The sequence below is a fragment of the Helianthus annuus genome, chromosome 3 (assembly GCF_002127325.2).
Source record: "Helianthus annuus cultivar XRQ/B chromosome 3, HanXRQr2.0-SUNRISE, whole genome shotgun sequence".
NCBI lineage: Eukaryota > Viridiplantae > Streptophyta > Magnoliopsida > Asterales > Asteraceae > Helianthus > Helianthus annuus.
The window spans coordinates 154,692,633-154,712,636 of NC_035435.2; the positions used below are offsets into that span (position 1 = coordinate 154,692,633).

Genomic DNA, 20,004 nt, shown 5'->3' on the forward strand with positions numbered 1-20,004 from the left:
AATAAACAATAATAATAACAATAATAACAATAATAAATAATAACAATAATAAATAACAATAATAATAATAATACACAATAACAATAATAATAATAACAATAATAATAAATAATAAAATAATAAATAATTAAATAATAATAACTAATACTAATAACAATAAAAAAGAATTTCATGAAAAAGAATTTGTTAACTTGCCAAAGGTGTTAGTAGATGTATCATATTACACATGGTAGAGCGTTAGTAGATAGTAATAGAACTTCACGGAAAAGAATTTGTTAACTTGGCAAAGGTGTAACATCTATGAAATATAGTGTATGCAACAATTTAAAAAAAAATATTAATTATTGTGTTTTATAACATTAAAAACCCTTAATTACCACATAAAATTGTTAAAAAAATTTAATTTCATATGGGTCGTATAGGGCAATGAGACCCATATACAACTCCTGTAAAAAAGATGCCCATTGATCAACAAGCCTCCCCTGGTTGACACCTTATGAGTGTCTCATTGACCAAAAAGCCTCCCCTGGTTGACACTTTCACCAGGGGAGGCTTTTTGGTCAATGAGACACTCATAAGGTGTCAACCAGGGGTGGCTTGTTGATCAATGAGCATCTTTCTTACAGGAGTTGTATATGGGTCTCATTGCCCTATACGACCCATATGAAATTAAATTTTTTAACAATTTTATGTGGTAATTAAGGGTTTTTAATGTTATAAAACACAATAATTAATATTTTTTTTAAATTGTTGCATACACTATATTTCAGAGATGTTACACCTTTGCCAAGTTAACAAATTCTTTTTCGTGAAGTTCTATTACTATCTACTAACGCTCTACCCTGTGTAATACGATACATGTACATTGTCACCCATTCCTAGCTTCTATACGTCGGTGAGGTATTTCAAAGTCCATTTCGTACCGACATCGGACAATCATCCCGTAAACTTACCAATAATAATAATAATAATAATAATAATAATAATAATAATAATAATAATAATAATAATATTAACAATAGTAATAATAATAGTAATAAATAATAATAATAATAATAACAATAATAATAATAATAATTATAACAAATAATAATAATAATCATAATAATAATAATAATAATAATAATAATAATAGTAAAACATCGTTAACTTGGCAAAGGTGTCATTTATTAACCATAACGCAATAAATACACGAAACATCGTTTTATATTAATACACAAAACATGTCATTTTAATACAAAATGTAACGACTAAATCCTAAACCCTAAACCCTAAATCGCTAACTGTTACATATTCTTAAATTCTTGCAAACTGTATCGGTTATTCAGATCTCTATTTGGTCACCATATTGTTGCTATCAAGTTTAAGGATGCGTTCCACGGTAAATGTGCTTTCCGCTTCCCCATTACCACATGAAGAACCTCCGACCTGATCTGGCGCTACCTCGTTGTTGCTGAAAAATTCTCAGTAACCGGTTCCACAGCATGAAGAACTAATCCATACAGAAGGAGTTCTCCCTCGAGGTTGCTGACGCAGAAGCATTGTCGTTGGTGGTGGTGGAAGAACATTCCAGTTCACCCTCACAGTCACCGGTAAATATCTACTTCCACCGTCACAGGTTGCTGACGTAGAAGCATTGTCGTTGGTGGACGTTCCGGTGCATGAATCTGGAATACGAACGCAGTTAAGCGTTTGAATCTGAAATATGAACGCAATGTACTTCTCCATAAGGATTACGCTACCACCACCGTCAAAACACCGACTTTCGATATCCTGTTAATAAAACATACAATTATAGCATTAGGGTTACGTGTCGGGCCTTAAGTAAACATACAATCCGATTTTCAAAAATATATTGTTAAAAATAATAAATATAATAATAAAAATAACATATGCACATTTAAAAAAAACGATGATATAAGTCTAGACCCGGCAAACGTGTCGGGCCGGGGGTCGGGTAGGGTTACGCTACCACCACCACCACCATACCCGCCTAACCACCACCACCACCACTACCACCACAGTCACCACCACACCCGCCTAACCACCACCAACACCACCATCTCTACCACCACAGCCACCACCACACCCGCCTAACCACCACCACTACCACCACAGCCACCACCACCACAACAACCACCACCACCACAACAACCACCACCACCACCACAACCGTCAATCCCCACCACCACAACCACCACCACCACCACCACAACCACCACCACCACAACCACCACCACCACAACCACCACCACCACCACCACAGCCACCACCACCACCACAAACCGCCAAAATAAAACCATAAAAGAACAAGGGTAAACAAACCTTGAATATTCCGACCATATAGACCGATACGAGAGCAAAAACTATGCGAGAGACGCGTGTGGTCCACTTCCGGATTGTCATCGTGTGGTCCAGAACTCGTTCAAAAAATAACCATAAAAGGAAGTGAAACTGAACTTCAATGAGACCCGTATGGGTCGATGAGAGGCATATGCAAGTGGGGTGTCATAAATGTCCTGTCAACTTTTCAGAAAAGGTAGGTGGATATGGGTCTCATCGGGCTATACGAGGCATATGGGCTGAAAAGTTGTCAGGATCCGTGCTCACCATGCGCGCGTTTGAAGTGTATAAAGGGTATACTATAACCAATTTATCAGCTCCTATACAGGAGGATAAACTGGTTAAGGCTTGTGTGTTCTGTGCGAGTTGTGCGAGTTCGAATCCCGGGGGAGGCCGGTCTGATATAGAAGGACCCTTCCCTTTTTATTTGACATTTTTTATTATTCATTTATTTATATTAATTATAACAATAATAAATAATAAACAATGATAATAATAATAATAACAATAAAACCCTTAATTAGCAACAATTTAAAAAAAATATAAAAAAAATTGTTGCGTACACTATGTTTCACGGATGCTACACCTAACACAAGTCAATAACTTCTTTTTGTCGAGTTCTATTACTACGTAGTAACGCCCTACCCTGTGCAATACGAGACATGTACATTGTCTCCCATTCCATAGCTTCCATACTTCGGTATATATTCCAAAGTCCATTTGGTACTGGCATCGGGCTATCATCCGCTAACTTAACCATGATGAAATGGCTATCTTCGACATAAGCAATCGTTAAAATGGAATGGTTCGGGTAAACCTGCGGTCCATCGAACATCGGGAAGTAAGTTTGACAAACACCGTTGCTTAAATGTTGAACAATCACCCCAAATTTTTGAGCCACCAACAACCCTGTGTAGGGCAACCACATCCAACATGCCATAGGTGCAGGTTCAACATTTAACCAATTTATCGATCGATACACATTTTCGTAACATCCCTTGTCCAATGATTCGAGTATATGGCCCCAACGCTTTTTGTTAATGAACATCTCGTCGAGTAGCTCTTGGCGGACCCACTTCCACTCTTTCTGGTCATACCCCAAACCCATAGCTATGGATCGAAACCCACAGTTACCGTCCGGCTGGGCATCTTCGATATGTGTTATGTATCTCCGATAGCTAGATGGAAGCCAATCCTTAAAATGCTCGATCACATTTTTGTACATATAATTGGCAAAAAAATAAAAAACTAAAAAATATTAAAAAATAAAAAAATTGAAAAAGAATTCTAAATATATGTATGTATATACGTATGTATCTGTGCCCGGCCAACAGTGGAAAGTCTTTATCTATAATCGGAAGTGTATTTTTTTCTTCTTTGTTTTTCTTTGAACGACTACGTCGCACATTTGGCTTTTCAGTGTAGTCGTTCCTCTGTGATTCGGGTTGTTTATCTTTACGTCTCGCAAAGTCTTCATTCTTTTGTTGTTTTGCTTTCGTAGTTGGGCGGCCCTGCGTATCTTGTTGTACCTCAGGCGGTTGATGGTCAGTCATACTTGGATTCAACACCGCTTTCATCTTCGACAACATACTTTTTAACACTAGAGGTGGGTGCGTATGTAGTTGCTGTGTGAGTTTATCCATTTCCGCCTAAATATTACACTCGTCTTGATTAAGTTCTTCTGTCGAAAAATCAAGTTTTGTCCAGAATTTATCTATCGCGGTAAGTGGAATTTTGCAACCTGTTTTTCAAGAATCATTGTTAAAACATAAAGTATAATGATGATTATATTCTATGGATCGAAGCATATGTTATAGTTGTTATGTTACCTGTATTTTCCCACCACTCCATCTGACAAGCACATGGCAACCCACAACCCGTAGAAAGCTGGTGGCCACAAGTCCCCCCTCCTGCCCTCAACGCATTTAGCTTCTTCCTCTCGACAACCAATAACTCTAAGGCTTTTTGGGAAACATTACCGCGTAGGTTGTCAAAAAATGGAAATCTGTGGTCCCCCATTTGCACGGACCTGCTCTCCTCAAAACTATGGAGCGAGTTGTTTGGCCCTTTAATGTATCTCTTAATCTTAGAATGCTGGCTTTCAACTCTGTTGGTTATATGTTGACCAAAATTGGGGACTGTGTTAGTCCAAGCTGAAACAAACTTTTCTTTATAATCTTTCAGCCACACATCATACAAATAATCCAGAACATCTGAAAAAAAAATTGAATACAATGAGTTGTAATGTTTGTATGTATATATGTATGGATGAATGTATGTAAACTAATATAATATGTACCTGATCGTCCGTCATTAACCAGTCGCGTGAAAAGCCGCTGAAAGTTATAATTGTATATCGTCGGAATGGGAGAATTACACAGTCAAGACCAAGAAAGCTTGAATATTTTCTAGTCTTCATCTGTAAATTTTGCCCGACAGTGTTTTAGAATATTCTGTGAGATGTGCCACCTACATAGCAATTTGGAAGCTTTTGGGAATACTTTATCGCAAGCATTCATCAAAGCTTGATCCCTATCTGTTACAATTACACGTGGCTCCATGCAATCTACTAACAATTCTTTGAGCTTCTCCAGGACCCATAAGAAGTTATATTTTTTTTCTTTAGAGACAAACGCATGAGCCACACAAAAAGACTTGTGTGTCGATGTCACACCCACAACTTGAATAAACGGAAGCTTATACTCATTCGTCTTGTAGGTAGCATCAATCATCAACACATGTGGGAATGCACGCCACATGTTGTACGAGTCCGGATGAACGAAAAAAACCTCCTCGACCGCGTTTGTGGAGGGATTCACTCTGGTGAAATAAATGTACCTTTCTTCTTGCAACATGCTCTCCAATATCTGCATTGGAGTTCGATCGCCGTACATTTTTCGTTTAATCTTTTTAATCACGTTTTGTACATCTTGTAGAATGCACACGCTATGTGGGTACTGATTTCTATGGTTAAATGTATATTTGTAGGCTCCATGTTTTGCAGATAAAGTCTCTCCACCAGTGATTCTTCGTCCGGGGTCAGCCTTCTAGCAAACGCGTGGCCCTCGAGATATTGAGCAGGCTCATGGTTGTGAACGTTTTTCTTCTCCACAAGGCTCCAACTACCACTACTTGAGTCTAGTTTCCCTATCAGACTAAAAGGACAGCCAACCTTTTTGCTACCGGAACGCCGAACGGATGCTTTACTTTTGGGTTCGCCGCCACGATCGCATTACAACCATATCTTCACTGTCCTTGCTGACGCACCTTCGCCTTTTTTCCTCGTTCGTTGGGTGACAATGACGTTACCTTTCGCAACTTCTCTTTTGTATACCCAATTCTTCAATTCTTCAAGTGACCCAAATACCTCAAAAAAAAGGTTCATTAGAAATCCACATAAATGGAATTAATATATTAATTTGTCGAAAAAACAATAAAAAAACTCGGGTTCAATATCGGGTTCGGGTTAATATGTATGACACATTTTAGGGTTTGTATGAAATTTCGTGTCATACATTTTCTATTTTTAATCAGTATATATACATGCCTCGTTCGTGTTCGTTCGGTTCATTTACAAGCCTAAGTAATCTATTTTTAACAAAATATTTCACCAGAACATATATAATATTTCACCAAAATGATAACGAAATCGGGTTAATATGTATGACACAATTTCGGGTCGGGTTCGGGTTAAACATTTTCTAGATTTCTCCTACCTAATAAAAATTATATACATACGAATAACACGTATACAAAATCATTTTATCCACTCTAAAATTATATCAACATTATGTAACACGAATAACACGTAATTGACGGTTATGTCATACCTTTTTTTGTTTTTTTCTCGTCATTAGCACCTTCCTCGTTAGCAGGTTCCTCGTTAGCACGCTCGTCGTCGTGAACACCTTCCTCGTTAGCAAGTTCGTCGTCGTCAACATCCTCCTCAAAGTGCATTACACCTTCCTCGATTTCGTTATCATTTTCCTCAAAGTCCTTAGCACATTTCTCGACTTCGTTATCATTTTCCTCAAAGTCGTTAGCACCTTCTTCGACTTCGTTATCATTTTTCTCATACTCCTTAGCACCTTCCTCATACTCTAACTTGTGTTTGTTTTCCGTATACGAATGGTAAGTCCCGTATTCGTGTCGCGGATAACTTTGGGCAATGTAAGATGGTTCCCCCTCATCTACAAACACCTGGTTCAAGTCAGGTAACGTGAGTTGCACACCCCCGTCATCACAACGCGGCACGGACACAACCTCCACCTCACCTCGATCAACGCCGGATAACCAAACGCTTTCGGAGACGTACGACTGGTTCGAATCTTCGCTAAAAATATTACCAATGCCCCAAAACGACATCTTTATGCTTCGTGGTCTCAACCAAATTTTTTAGTTAAGAATCTTTAGGAGTTCAATCGGAATTTTGCGAGTTTGAAAAAAAATTGGAACAAAAAATCCCGTATGTTTTGGGTAAATAAACATTTTTGGTCGATAAGGGTCGTATAGATCGATAAGGGTCATATAGGTCACTTTCACGCTTTTTCAGACTGAACTCCTTTCATGTCAGTAATTATACCTTAAATTCATCAAAAGTCGTGCCGATAAGCCTCTCATTGCTCAATGAGAGGCGTATAGGGTTTAATGCTCCAACTACCACAACCTTATATGCCTCTCATAGGGCAATGAGAGGCTTATCAAAACCCTTTTTCTGGCACACTAATTGCTTTCACACTATATACTCCCCTTATTGCCCTATATGCCACCTCAGGAGGAGGGGGGTGTGCATTCAAAAAGGAGGGGTGTGTCAATACCCTCACCCTTTAATAAACTTTGATTGGAACCCAAACAACGTGGTTATGAACTTATGACTGGTTTGATTCACGAGTAATGCTTTGCTAATCATTCATTAGATTTAATTAATTTACATATATATACTTTAACAACTATGGGACACATCAAGTTGTTCATGATATGCCTACGCTATTTGATTCATGAGTAATGCTTTGCTAATCATTCATTAGATTTAATTAATTTACATATATATACTTTCACAACTATGGGACACATCAAGTTGTTCATGATATGCCTACGCTATTTCATATTTGTGACTTAGCATTCGTATTAAATTAATTACGTGTGAGATGATTGGTATCCCATGCACATGGTGTTAATTTGTTTCCCTTTGATGGAGTTTTCTCATGAATATTATAAGTATATTTACTTTATTTCTCAAACCATGTGTAGTGGTAATATCTCTATCCTTGGGCGTTTTGCGCTATTTGGCAGCCTAGTCATCAATGGGGCATTATGAGACGTTTTTTTCTAAAATGAGTATAGTGAGGATATGGACGTTGTGAGACATTATGTTAAAAAATGGGTGGAAATTGAATCTCAGACTGGGGGTTTTGTTGTGTAATTCTATGTATAGTATTAATCCATAACATATGGAGAAATAGTGAACATATAGATGGCTTCTACTCATAAGGTCTATTACCCTTTTGTCAACAATGGAAGCTTGAGTGTAATGAGGATTTTTTTACCCTCAAGTCTGTCAAATAATTGGAGCTTGAGTGTAACGAGGAATGGTAAACTTTAGGTGATGTCTACACATGGTCCATTAAGTTTTTTATGAAAATTTTATAACTAAACATATATATTTTTTTTTATTATATACATGGTAAATAATAGTATTTATTTTCTCATGAATAATTTACGCCTTTTCTCAGTTGGTACAAAGTTTGTTAGTCATATATATTAGTAAAAAGTTGGTACAAAATTTGTTAGTCATATATATTAGTAAAATTACTGGTCCATAAGAACGGTTTAATTATCAACACAAGCATGCCTCAATCGAGAATATTTGTTTTTATGATTTTCTCGACATATCACAATAGAGTATTTTTTTCGTAAAGTAAGCTATAGCCGAAGCTATACCAAGTACCGAAATCGTACCGATAGTGTAACGAACCGAACCGATACCGACTAAAAATTCGCAGCGGAGCGCGGGGACTTTTGCTCGTTGGGTATTAAATTGTATTTAATAGGTGTTAGTAAAGAGGGAGAGGGGAAATTACAAATATGCTCATCATGTGCATCTCATGTGACTAATAATTAACCAGGGTTTGGGATTTAGTTAGACTCAGGGGCCAAAATAGTTAATTATAGAGACCATGGGGGCACATATATTAAAAATTCTTATTTTTGGCTAACATAATAAAACTGATATAACCACTGGGGACAAAAACGTAATTTACTATCTACTTTAGTTCTCAGAAGACTCCTTATTTATTGCATTTATGAGCTGTGTAAATGTATGGTACCAGAGGTAGAGATAAAAAAATAAAAAATAGAGCCACATATATTTGATCCATGGATGGCTGCAATTATTCATAATTGACTAAAAGAACGACTTTTTAATTTATTCACAAGAGTACCACTTTCAATCTTCATTCAAGATATTCAGTTACAGTTGTTTCCATCTTTGTAATTCGCCTTTGTTAGATTACTTTCTTTGATTCAGTGTCTTTCATGAGTGATTTTGATCACCTTAAGATTCCAATGAAAGATTTGGATCCTGCCAAGGTGATTGGGTGTGGTAGATTTGGGAGGGTGTACAAAGGAGAACTGTCTCTCCCAGAGGGACAAGTCACGGTTGCTTTCAAGCAATTAGATCGGAGACTAGGGCAAGGGAACATCGAGTTTTGGAAAGAGATCATGATGCTTTCCAAATACAAACATGAAAATCTTATATCCCTTATGCACTTTTGCATCGACGGTGATAAGATGATCCTTGTGTACGAGTATGCTTCACATGGGAGCCTTGATCGATATCTAAGTGATGCGAGTACTCTCACTTGGATCCAACGCTTGAGGATATGTATCGGTGCTGCACGTGGGCTACATGATCCTATGGGGACACAACAAAGAGTTCTACATCGAGACATCAAAAGCGCAAACATTCTTTTGGATGAGAAATGGATGGTTAAGGTTTCTGACTTTGGGCTATCAAAAATCGGCCCGGCTAACCAAGCATACACATATCTTGTCTCCAACGTTGTTGGCACGCCTGGATATTGTGATCCATTGTATTGGGAGTTGGGTTTTCTATCAAGAGTCTGATGTGTATTCTTTTGGAGTTGTGTTGTTTGAAATTTTGCGTGGGAGATTATATATAACTGCCCACTCTTTCTCTCACTTTATTTGAAACGCACACAAATGCTTGTGTGGTTTTGATAATCTTTTACTTAAATTAGTTATGTATTAAACACTCCCATAGGTAGAGGATCCTGTAAAAAAGGCCTAAAGTGTGAGAAAGATAAGAAAGAATCTACACCATTAGATCTTTGATCTAATGGTTGAGATTAATAGGGACCAAATTGTAAAATTTGATTTATTTTTTGGACTGAATTGAAAATTCTAGGGGTAATAAAGTCTTTATATCAATTCAAAAAATGGAAACTGTAAATCAAAATCCCTACAATATCTCTCTCTCTCTCCAGATGATCCCTACGATTTTGATCTCTCTCATAATCAATCTGAAGAAGAAACACGACAGCGGCCAATCGGAAGATCAAACACGACAGCGGCGGCGGTGGTGGTGGTGGTGCGAGCGGCAGCGGCGGTGGTGGTGGTGCGAGCGACAGCAGCGGTGGTGCTGGTGCGAGTGGCAGCGGCGGTGGCTCAGTGTTCATGATCGTCATCATCGTGTTGAAAACAACGGTTTCCGACAGATTTGTTGTGTTTTTTTCGTGAAGTTTGGGTGCAAACTGTGGATTGTTCGTCGATTGAGCGGTAAATATCGTCGAGCAAAGTGGAGGAGAAGGTAAGATTGTTTTTGAATCTTGTGGAAGCTGAAGCAGAAGCATCCATGGTGGTTTTAAATTGTGTGGAGACGAACAGAAATGAAATCACATTTTGAATCAGAAGGTATATGGATGAATGGTGTTTTTTTTTCTTTTCTGAATGGTGTTATTTTGTTACTGAATGGTGTTATTTTGTTTCTGAATGGTGTTATTTTCTTTTTCTGAATGGTGTTATATTTATTTACTGAATGGTGTTATATTCTTGTACTGAATGGTGTTATATTATTTACTGAATGGTGTTATTGTTTACTGAATGATGTTATTTTTTGTTTGCTGGATGTTTTTTTTTTGTTTCTGAATGGTGTTATTTTGTTTCTAAATGGTGTTATTTTGTTTCTGAATGGTGTTATTTTGTTTCTGAATGGTGTTATTTTTTGTTTACTGAATGGTGTTATAGCTTGTACTGAATGGTGTTATTTTGTGTACCGAATGGTGTTATATTTTTGTTTACTGAATGGTGTTATATTTTTGTTTACTGAATGGTGTTATATTATTTTCGTAAAAACACCATGAATTGAACTATGAATTTTTTTAAAACACCATGTCATGAACATGGCTTTGATTCTGTGAATGATGCAAAAAAAATTAAAATGAATGATGTTATGGACGGTTATATTCCTTAAATCAAGGATTTTCTCTCTCCAAATCCTTAAATCAATGATTACCATATTTGAATTTGTTAATGTATTTACAATCTTACCCTTTTCAATTAATTTAGATCTAATGGTTGAGATTCTTTCTTACCTTTCTCACACTTTTGGTCTTTTTTACAATAACTCCACCCCACTCCCATATATACACTTTAATACATAATTAATTTTAAATATTTTCATAAATTTTGGATGCAGTGTAGATACAATGAAAGAGAAGAGATAAATTGTATGTATATTAAATATAAATATACATGTGTTTGTACCTTACTCTTGGTTTGCGTCCTCTTATATTATATGCATGTATGTATTAAGTTTTCTTGGGAGTTACATAAATCAAATAGCACTTTAGCTCTCATATATTAAGTGCCATTATGAGATCTTAATCTTACTGAAACTATGCAAATGTTAAAACCTCAACCAACATATTCATGTCACCATGGGCGAAGCTTTTAAGGGGCAGGAGGGGGCGTCCGATCTCTCGAACTTTTCGCTCAGTAGTGGAGAGTATATAGATTTCGTATAGAAATTTTTGGGTATATACGTTTTCAGCCCCCCGGTTTTGTAGAAATTCTTAGATCGAGTGACCTCCGCCCCTCGGTCGGAAATCTCAAGCTTCGCCACTGCATGTCACCTCATATACAAACTACTATCTGATAACAGCTCTTCATTTGAGGGTCCCATGTATTAAGAATAACAGATTGTTTTAGAACTCATCTGGTTCCATTGTCAGTCTGTTTGAATCCTCTTTGTCGTCCCCTGATTATTGGATCCAAGGATGATCCAAGTAAATCTCGGTCCAAAATGAAAGGCCATGCAAAGCAAAGGAAGGATGGTTGGATGGAAGTTCAGTTTTTCCAAGCTCAGATGAAAAAGGAAAAGTTTATATTATCTGTAGTAGAAGAAAGTTTTAGAGGCATGTAAATGTTTTGGCATTGTTATTGAAGGAATTGAATGTAGACCCTTGTAAATGCAGCTTTTCATTTATTTGGCTTCTTCATGCAATTTACTATCCGCCTGTAAAGAAATTATAACATAAAGGAATTCCGTTGTAATTTCGTTAATTAAAGTAGAATCCCTGAAATTTTTCTGAAACTTAAAGGACGTAAAATACAATTTACCCTTAATATAATAACAATCATATCTTCTTCAACTATGATTAATCGTTTAAGATAGTAATCAACTAACTTACATTTAACAGCATACATATATATTCATTATCAATAGTAACAACTTACATTATCAGCAACAACCTACTACTTTACAAATGTTACCAATACATATGCTCTAGGCAATAAAACTGATGTACATAATGTGTTATTCTATCAAATTATATAGATTTTTAATCCTGTGTCCTGTCTCACTCGATCATGGACAAGAAGATAACTTTTGTTTGTAATCATGTGAACGTGTTATCGGATAATTTACAGGACTCCGTCAACACCATACTTACCAACGAGATCAGGTGATTGTCAAAAGGTTATGATAGGAAACTAATGAAAGTAAAATTCAAACCCAAGAAAGGTTATGATAGGAAACTAATGAAAGTAAAATTCAAACCCAAGACCAGGGCCGATACAATCTTTTTGGAGGCCCAAGTCAAAATGAAATTTTGGGGCCCTTTTTCCTTCTTTGATTATTATAAACATTACTCCTTTATCCATGTTTGGAAACAAGCAAAAATCTAGCACAACTATAACACAAAGTGATTTGCTTGTATAAGGGTGAGAGGGGTGCTCCCTTCAACTCCCCTCACCGGAGCCAATCAAATTCGTCCATGTCAACTCCCCTCTCCAACTTCTCTCAAGCATTTAATCACAAGGGGTGGTCCAAACCATGTTTTTTTTTAAATGTATGATTTGTTGAAAGAGAGTGGGATCCACCATTACCCCCTCTCCCTCCTCTTCCCACATGCGGTAACAATTTACCGAAATCTGAGTTCACTTCAAGCACTTGGAGTGTTGGCGGCGCATTCCCCTTGCGGCAAAAATAGTCCCTGCTCACTTCCCCCCATGCACCCCGGACCCCCTAAGGAATCAAACAAATCTAACACAATAAGTTTACATTGTTTTTATAGTTAGCATACTAATTTTCTTTTAAGTGGAGCCCCTATGGCGAAAACTAGGTTGCTTGTACTATAGGTCCGGCCCTGCCCAAGACCTCTACTTGAGGGAAATCAGATGCTTACCACTTCACCACCCTTTAAAAGTTTCAAGATGATAGCTTTGAAGAATAATCAAACACTGATTTTTGTTAACACATAAATGAGATGTAACTACTAACTAGGGCCGTAAGGATTATTATGGTGGTGTGACCCCCAAACACCAACCATACAATCTTTACCTTGACTTCTTAAAGATGTCATAAGTTAAATAAAACGGAAAATGATCAAAATAGACAATGTTGATCTTGTTTTTATTTTTCAAAATAGACATGTTTTTTTTTATTTTCTAAAATAAACAGCTAAACATGAATTCATGTGCCAAAAAATAAACAGCTAAACATGTTTTCTTTTAATTTTCAAAAAGGTTTATCAATATTGTCTGTGTTTTCGTATGTAATTTATGTAAGTATTATATTATCACAGGGCTGAACATGTAACTTGTCTTTTGGGTTACAAGTACAAAAGAGCTGAACTTAATGTGCTCCAAATTTAGCCCAACACTATTTATTTTTTTTTGAACGGCAAGGAACGACGTGTCAACCACCGTGACACCAAGCGCTGTGGCCAAGTTCGACTACTCGATCGCTGCCAGCCCCTTGGCTATCCCAGATGCGCGGAAACCCGACCTTTACCAGCCCGAAGGCACGACAGTGGAATAATCAGTAAAACTTCGTCTTCCATTCAAGACGAACCGACATCATTCGTATTCGCACTTTACATAGATACCGCAAAAAATAACGAGAAGAAGAGTGATCACAAGAAACACTAAAATTTTTCTATAGCAACTCCACCACTGCTAGCTCATTGGCTGCCCAACACTATTAACCCTAAACCCCCAAATCTTCATTTCCCCCTTTTCCAATCTCTTTGCGCCTCTCCATCAAGCTACTAAATCAATCATTCGTTCTCAATAATCACATCTATCACTTCTAAACCCTAATTTCACCGATCGATCGTCTTCTCATCACCTTCGCTGCGTCCAATAGGTAACAAAACCGTTATTATTTCATCGGAAAACAAATAATCTGTAGATGTATTAATGCTATGTACCACAAACTAGATTCTGTGTATTGATTTCTTAACAACTGTTGTTTTGTTCAAAATTGCATGTTAGAAATAGTAACTATGTGTTGGAATAGATTGATTGTAGTCAATTTTAGCTTGTTTTTGTTTGATATTTAGTGTTTTAAGCGATGTGTTAACGAATTTATTATACTTAGTGACCTTGCAAAAGATTTAATTTACATGTGATGGTGAAGATTGTGTGTAGTTTTATTAGTATGTGTTATGAATGAGCTTCGGTGTATAAACTGTTGCGTTATTGCGGTTTATACTCGTATCGATGGTTTTGTTCTTGTTGTTTGCTCTTTAATCATTTGAGCAACTTTTTGAAGAAATGATTTACATTCAGTGATTTGTTAAATCCTAGAGATTATCTTACAGTGTTTCAAGGCAATTTCAATGCGCTGCGCTTAAAGTTTATTAAGTTTATCTATTATGTAATGATCATGATTAGCATATTGTTATGCTGTTTTAAGGTATTGGACTTTACTAATAATGTTTGCGTTTATTGCTTCAGCGTTAGCTTGAAGCTGTGGATGCTTGAGCTGTCATAAATATGACAACCTGTGCGAACATCCGTTTGATCGCATACTCAAACGAGCTTGTAAATGGAGAAACGGTTTATATCTCTTCAAATTGTCTCCCAATAAAGGCTTCGCACTTTGAACCCGCTGGACATTCCTTTCATGCTGTTGCACTTAAGCTTCGTGGCTATTACGAAGAAGAAAATGTCGCTGATGATAACGAGAATTTTCCAAAAGACAAAGAAACCGAGTATATGCAATCATCGGATTCGTATAGCAGCAAGGGTAAAAAGAAGTCTGGTGACAAGGCGGCTCAACAAGATCATTATGCTTTATTGGGTTTGGGTCATTTAAGGTATCTTGCAACCGAGGATCAAATCAGAAAAAGTTATCGTGAAACTGCTTTAAAACATCATCCCGACAAACAGGCGGCACTTCTTCTAGGGGAAGAAACTGAAGCTGCTAAACAGGCGAAAAAAGACGAAATCGAAAATCGGTTTAAAGCCATTCAAGAAGCGTATGAAGTTTTAATGGACCCCACAAGAAGAAGAATTTACGACTCCACGGATGAGTTTGACGATGAGATTCCGACCGATTGTTCACCGCAAGACTTTTTCAAGGTGTTTGGACCCGCTTTTATGAGAAACGGGCGGTGGTCAGTTAGTCAACCGATCCCTACACTCGGAGATGACAACACCTCACTTAAAGAAGTCGATGCGTTTTACGATTTTTGGTTTGCGTTTAAAAGTTGGAGAGAATTCCCACATGAAGATGAGTACGATCTTGAACAAGCGGAATCACGTGACCATAAACGATGGATGGAAAGACAAAACGCAAAGCTTTCAGAAAAGGCGAGAAAGGAAGAACATGCGAGAATTCGTTCGTTAGTAGACAACGCTTATAAACGGGACCCACGGATTCTAAGAAGGAAAGAAACGTTAAAGGCCGAAAAACAGAAGAAAAAAGAAGCCAAATTTATGGCAAAGAAACTACAAGAGGAAGAAGCTGCAAAAATTGCCGAAGAAAATAGACGAAAGAAAGAAGAAGAGGATAAACTGGCCGCTGAAGCTGCGTCAAGTCAAAAGAAATTAAAAGAGAAAGAAAAGAAGTTATTGCGTAAAGAACGAACACGTCTACGAACTATTTCAACCACTGTCGTGACGAACAGTTTGCTTAACCTTAGCCAGGATGATGTCGAAAATATATGTATGTCACTTGATATGTTACAGTTACGAAGCTTATGTGACGATATGGAACAAAAAGAAGGTGATAGTCAAAGTCAGGCTGAGCTTTTAAAGCATGCTGTTAACGCGGACCATATTCAGAAAGATGGTGTGGTTAAAGTTAACGACAGCCAACAAAACGGGTCTGTAAAAGTCAAAGTCAACGGAAGCGTTACGAAAAGTAATTTCGAGAAAAAAGAGAAACCTTGGGGGAAAGAAGAGATTGAGCTTTTGAGGAAAGGAATTGCGAAGTATCCGAAAGGAACTTCTAGACGATGGGAAGTGATATCCGAGTATATAGGCACGGGTCGATCCGTTGAGGAAATTTTAAAAGCAACAAAAACCGTATTGTTACAAAAACCCGATTCTGCTAAAGCTTTTGATTCGTTTCTTGAAAAACGAAAACCGGCGGTTACCATTTCATCTCCTCTTACAACTCGGGAAGAGGTAGTGGGGGTTTCGTCTACATCTACGTCTACGTCTACACCCACTCGACCCGATGTAACTCAACCGAAACCAAACCAAGATGTAGACAAAGTAGAACCGGTTGGTTCAAGTTCAGACCAGGATGTATGGTCTTCTGTACAGGAAACGGCACTGGTTCAAGCTTTAAAGACGTTCCCAAAAGAAACCAACCAGCGATGGGAACGAGTTGCTGCTGCTGTTCCGGGGAAAACGGTTAACCAATGCAAGAAGCAGTTTGCATTGCTCAAGGAGAGATTTAGAAACACGAAAAAGTAATCGGACCACCTACGTATTCATCGTTTTTCCCGCTAGTCGAGCTCTGAAGCATCATATAATGAAGAAGCATCATCAGTTAGCTGTTTTAGTGCTGCTGAAGCTTTATTTATATGAAATTGGGTACACTGTTTATGAGTAAGATTAAACACATGTCATAAGTATGCTACCATATTCTTTACTCACCTATGAAAAACCCTTTTGGGATACAAATATATGTCAAGTTTCTTTACCTTTCTTTTGTTTTTAACTTCAGTAATAATCTGCTTATGGTAAGGGTTGGCGGTTATTTTGAGTACAGGACTTTTTTTTGAACGGCAAATTTGGATCATTGACGGACTACTATCGTGCCACCAGCGAAACCACCTGATCATATCCATCTCCACTAGGCAGGACTAGCTAACACTTTTTTTTTTGTTCTTCTTTATGTAAAATTAAGGCGTTAGCTATGATGGTAAAATAAAGTCGTAACAATTTAGTAAAATGAGATTGTTTGGGTTTGTATGTATCAAAGTTATTGTAGGCGCCTTTAGCCCACATGACTTGTTGACCCGCTTGGCGTGTCAAATAATAGTAGAGTTTTCTGTTAAATATATTATTACCAGTTAGGCGTGTCAAATATAGTAGTAGAGTTTTCTGTTAAATATATTATTACCAGTTACATTTGTTACTCTTCCTATATGTATCATCTCATTTTTTGCCCAAATCGACATATGCAAACCACAAATCAATACCCTAGATCACGTTTTGAACATCATTTAGAGACGCAAAGGGTTTGTAACGATTAGTTAACGATATTCATCAAAGGGCTTGTAGCCCGGCAGTATTGATGTGTGTGACAGTTGACATTGTCCCTCCCCATTTGAGGTGAAGGGTTTTAGGCTCATGGTGGACAAATGTGTAGATTTAAGAATAGGATGAATATGTTAAAAAAAGTTGGACCATATACTAAGACGAAGTGACTTTATTAGAAATCTTGAGTTAACGTGACTTGCTTATGTGGGCTTGGTTTTTTACTAGCAACCAAGCTCTATTTCTAATATTTTTTTAAACATTTTTAATCTTGAAGAGCTTTTATCGTGAAATTAAAACATCAATGAAAGCCTTACCTACAAATCTTAAAGTAATTTGTTTTTATAAACACCCAACATAGTTAAGACAAATACCTACTCACTAGAAAACATGTTTAAAGTATCAATGTCAATGAAAAATTGGTAAGGTTCTTTATCATTTATTCAAATGAAGTTAAACAAACAAACATGAACACGGCTCATTCGTGTTTCTCTAGTTCGTTTACAAACCTAATAATGTTTTTAGTTCTTTAAATAAAATGATTGATCCATACCATCCAAACATATTATGGTATGTAAATCCTAACCGCGTTGATTATTTCTCAAAACTCAAAAGAAATTATAAAAAAAAAAAAAAAAATTATGTGTGTATAACATAATACCCAATCCGGCCATATGATAATAAAACGATTCCATTTATATCTTTAGCTTTTGTATTTATCATTTGATAAAGACTTTTAATTGTATTTATTTATTATATCTTTAGCTTTTGTATTTATCATTTGATAAAGACTTTTAATTGTATTTTTTTATATTTTATTGAATTGAACAATCAAATTATTAGATAAACATTCATCATCTAAACATGAAACCTCCACCAAAAGTAAAGTGTATATATGCATGAAGTTTTTTGCATATATATTTTCATCTTACAATCTTGTTATGATCAATAATGAACAAAGTCATCATGACAAAGCTCCAAAGATTTGAGAAAATTAGGCAACTTCACACCATCATATCTCAAGAAACCATCAAACCATTATCACCAACACCTCCTCACCTCAAAATTCACAAACTTTCATTAATTGATTACTTTGCTCACCACACTCACATGCCATTGATTTTCTTCTACCAAAACTACAAAATTAGTGATACCAACATCCTAAAGAAGTCATTGTCACAATGTTTAACACAATACTATCCATTCGCGGGTAGGTTCCAATCACCTTCCGCGGATCACATCGCCTGTAACGATGAAGGGGTCAAGTTCTTGGAAGCGTCTATCGACAGTCCATTAGATTACTTCCTTCTCAAGAAAGAGCAAGACAAAACCCTAGACCAACTCATTCCTAATGGTCTAGATAACCATAACATGATGGAGATACAACTTAACCATTTCACCTGTGGTGGCGCCGCACTAACCGTCTCTGTATCGCACAAGATCGCGGACGGGGTCACCACGCTCAACTTATGTAACCACTGGGCCGCTTTGACACGTGGCGAATCGCCAGTAAACCCTAGTTTTGTATTTTTACCTAAAAGTAACTTTAATATTCCTGACTACCAAGTTATGGGTACATGCAAGGTTGAGTATGCAAATAGAATATTCAAGTTCCCTAATTCGAAACTTAACGAATTAAAGAAGACGATTGACGCGATGGGTGGTATTACTCCAGTAAACCCTACGCGAGTCGAATCGTTGACATCTCTACTCTTTAAATGTGCAGTGGGAGCTGCCACAACAAAATCAGGTTGTTTGCATCCATCAAACTTGTTTCAAGCAGTGAACTTGAGGAATAAAGACAGTAAAGGTTTTACCAAACTGACAGCAGGCAACTTATCTGTAATGGTGTTTGTAGAGAAGATGGATTCGGGTCAGATCGAGTTGGACCAGGTGATTACTAGTTTGAGAAAAGAGATTGTGGAGCAAAGAGATGTGAAAGAGTTAAGTGAAGTTTTGGAAAAATCAGTTTTGGTGTTTATGAATGGATGTCCAAACTACACGTTTACGAGCCTGTGTAGGTTGCCGTATAACCAAGTGGATTTCGGGTGGGGAAAGCCCGATCGGGTGATGTTACGAGTAGTGCATCCGGGAAGTTATTTCATCTTGATGGATACCGCGTGTGGAGATGGGATAGAAGTGACAGTGCAGTTGGAAGAAGATGAAATGGCTATCTTTGAAAATGATAAAGAGCTTCTTGCATATGTTCAAGATATTTGAAGATCGATTTATGTTTTTATTGTGTACCATTTTATAAATTGTTTTCCAAGTTAAGTTTGAAAAACAAAATAAAAAGAATCAATTCAGGTCTCACATTTTATTAATAATGAAGTTTTATTTTGAATTATTAATAATGAAGTTTTATTTTGAAGGAATAGCTTAAAGTGTTGTCTAACACTTAGGTAGCGTCCGTTTCATGGAATGGAATGGAATGGAATTAGGAAGCTTTTCTTTGTAAAATTGATCTTGGTTGGGGGAGAGAGGAATTTGAAATCCAATGAATTTCTTTAATCAATGAAATTTGTAACTATTTCAACATTCCATTCCATTCCTTCATTAGAGTGAAGGATTTCTAAGGAATGTTGAAATAGTCACAAATTTCATTAGAATGAAGGATTTCAAATTCCTCCCTTCCCCAAC

At 36.9% G+C, this 20,004-nt stretch overlaps 4 protein-coding genes across 4 annotated transcripts; 3 read left to right on the top strand and 1 right to left on the bottom strand.

Annotated features, from left to right (window-relative positions):
* Nucleotides 1-3,992: 3,992 nt before the first annotated feature.
* On the bottom strand, nt 3,993-5,237 carry LOC110932389. Its single transcript, XM_022175728.1, has 4 exons — nt 4,845-5,237; nt 4,643-4,679; nt 4,173-4,556; nt 3,993-4,084 (listed from the first exon to the last, which is right to left on the bottom strand). Exons 1-4 carry the CDS (start codon nt 5,235-5,237, stop codon nt 3,993-3,995), a joined length of 906 nt encoding a protein of 301 aa, XP_022031420.1.
* A 3,640-nt stretch (nt 5,238-8,877) lies between these two features.
* On the top strand, nt 8,878-9,468 carry LOC110932390 (probable serine/threonine-protein kinase PBL23). Its single transcript, XM_022175729.1, has one exon. It carries the CDS (start codon nt 8,878-8,880, stop codon nt 9,466-9,468), a length of 591 nt encoding a protein of 196 aa, XP_022031421.1.
* Nucleotides 9,469-13,465: 3,997 nt separating this feature from the next.
* LOC110930340 (dnaJ homolog subfamily C member 2) lies at nt 13,466-16,822 on the top strand. Its single transcript, XM_022173639.2, has 2 exons — nt 13,466-14,011; nt 14,605-16,822. Exon 2 carries the CDS (start codon nt 14,644-14,646, stop codon nt 16,573-16,575), a length of 1,932 nt encoding a protein of 643 aa, XP_022029331.1. The 5' UTR covers nt 13,466-14,011; nt 14,605-14,643; the 3' UTR covers nt 16,576-16,822.
* A 1,456-nt stretch (nt 16,823-18,278) lies between these two features.
* On the top strand, nt 18,279-19,677 carry LOC110928178 (acylsugar acyltransferase 3). Its single transcript, XM_022171335.2, has one exon. It carries the CDS (start codon nt 18,316-18,318, stop codon nt 19,582-19,584), a length of 1,269 nt encoding a protein of 422 aa, XP_022027027.2. The 5' UTR covers nt 18,279-18,315; the 3' UTR covers nt 19,585-19,677.
* Nucleotides 19,678-20,004: the final 327 nt, after the last annotated feature.

Bases quoted from the DNA above. Each gene is read 5' to 3' on its own strand.
- LOC110932389 (XM_022175728.1), bottom strand. From the start codon at position 5,237: ATGTACGGCGATCGAACTCCAATGCAGATATTGGAGAGCATGTTGCAA. The intron at 4,557-4,642 runs GTACATATTATA...TTTTTTTTTCAG, and splicing joins GGTTAATGACGGACGATCAG to ATGTTCTGGATTATTTGTAT. The intron at 4,085-4,172 runs GTAACATAACAA...CTTGAAAAACAG, and splicing joins GGAGTGGTGGGAAAATACAG to GTTGCAAAATTCCACTTACC.
- LOC110932390 (XM_022175729.1), top strand. From the start codon at position 8,878: ATGAGTGATTTTGATCACCTTAAGATTCCAATGAAAGATTTGGATCCT.
- LOC110930340 (XM_022173639.2), top strand. From the start codon at position 14,644: ATGACAACCTGTGCGAACATCCGTTTGATCGCATACTCAAACGAGCTT.
- LOC110928178 (XM_022171335.2), top strand. From the start codon at position 18,316: ATGAACAAAGTCATCATGACAAAGCTCCAAAGATTTGAGAAAATTAGG.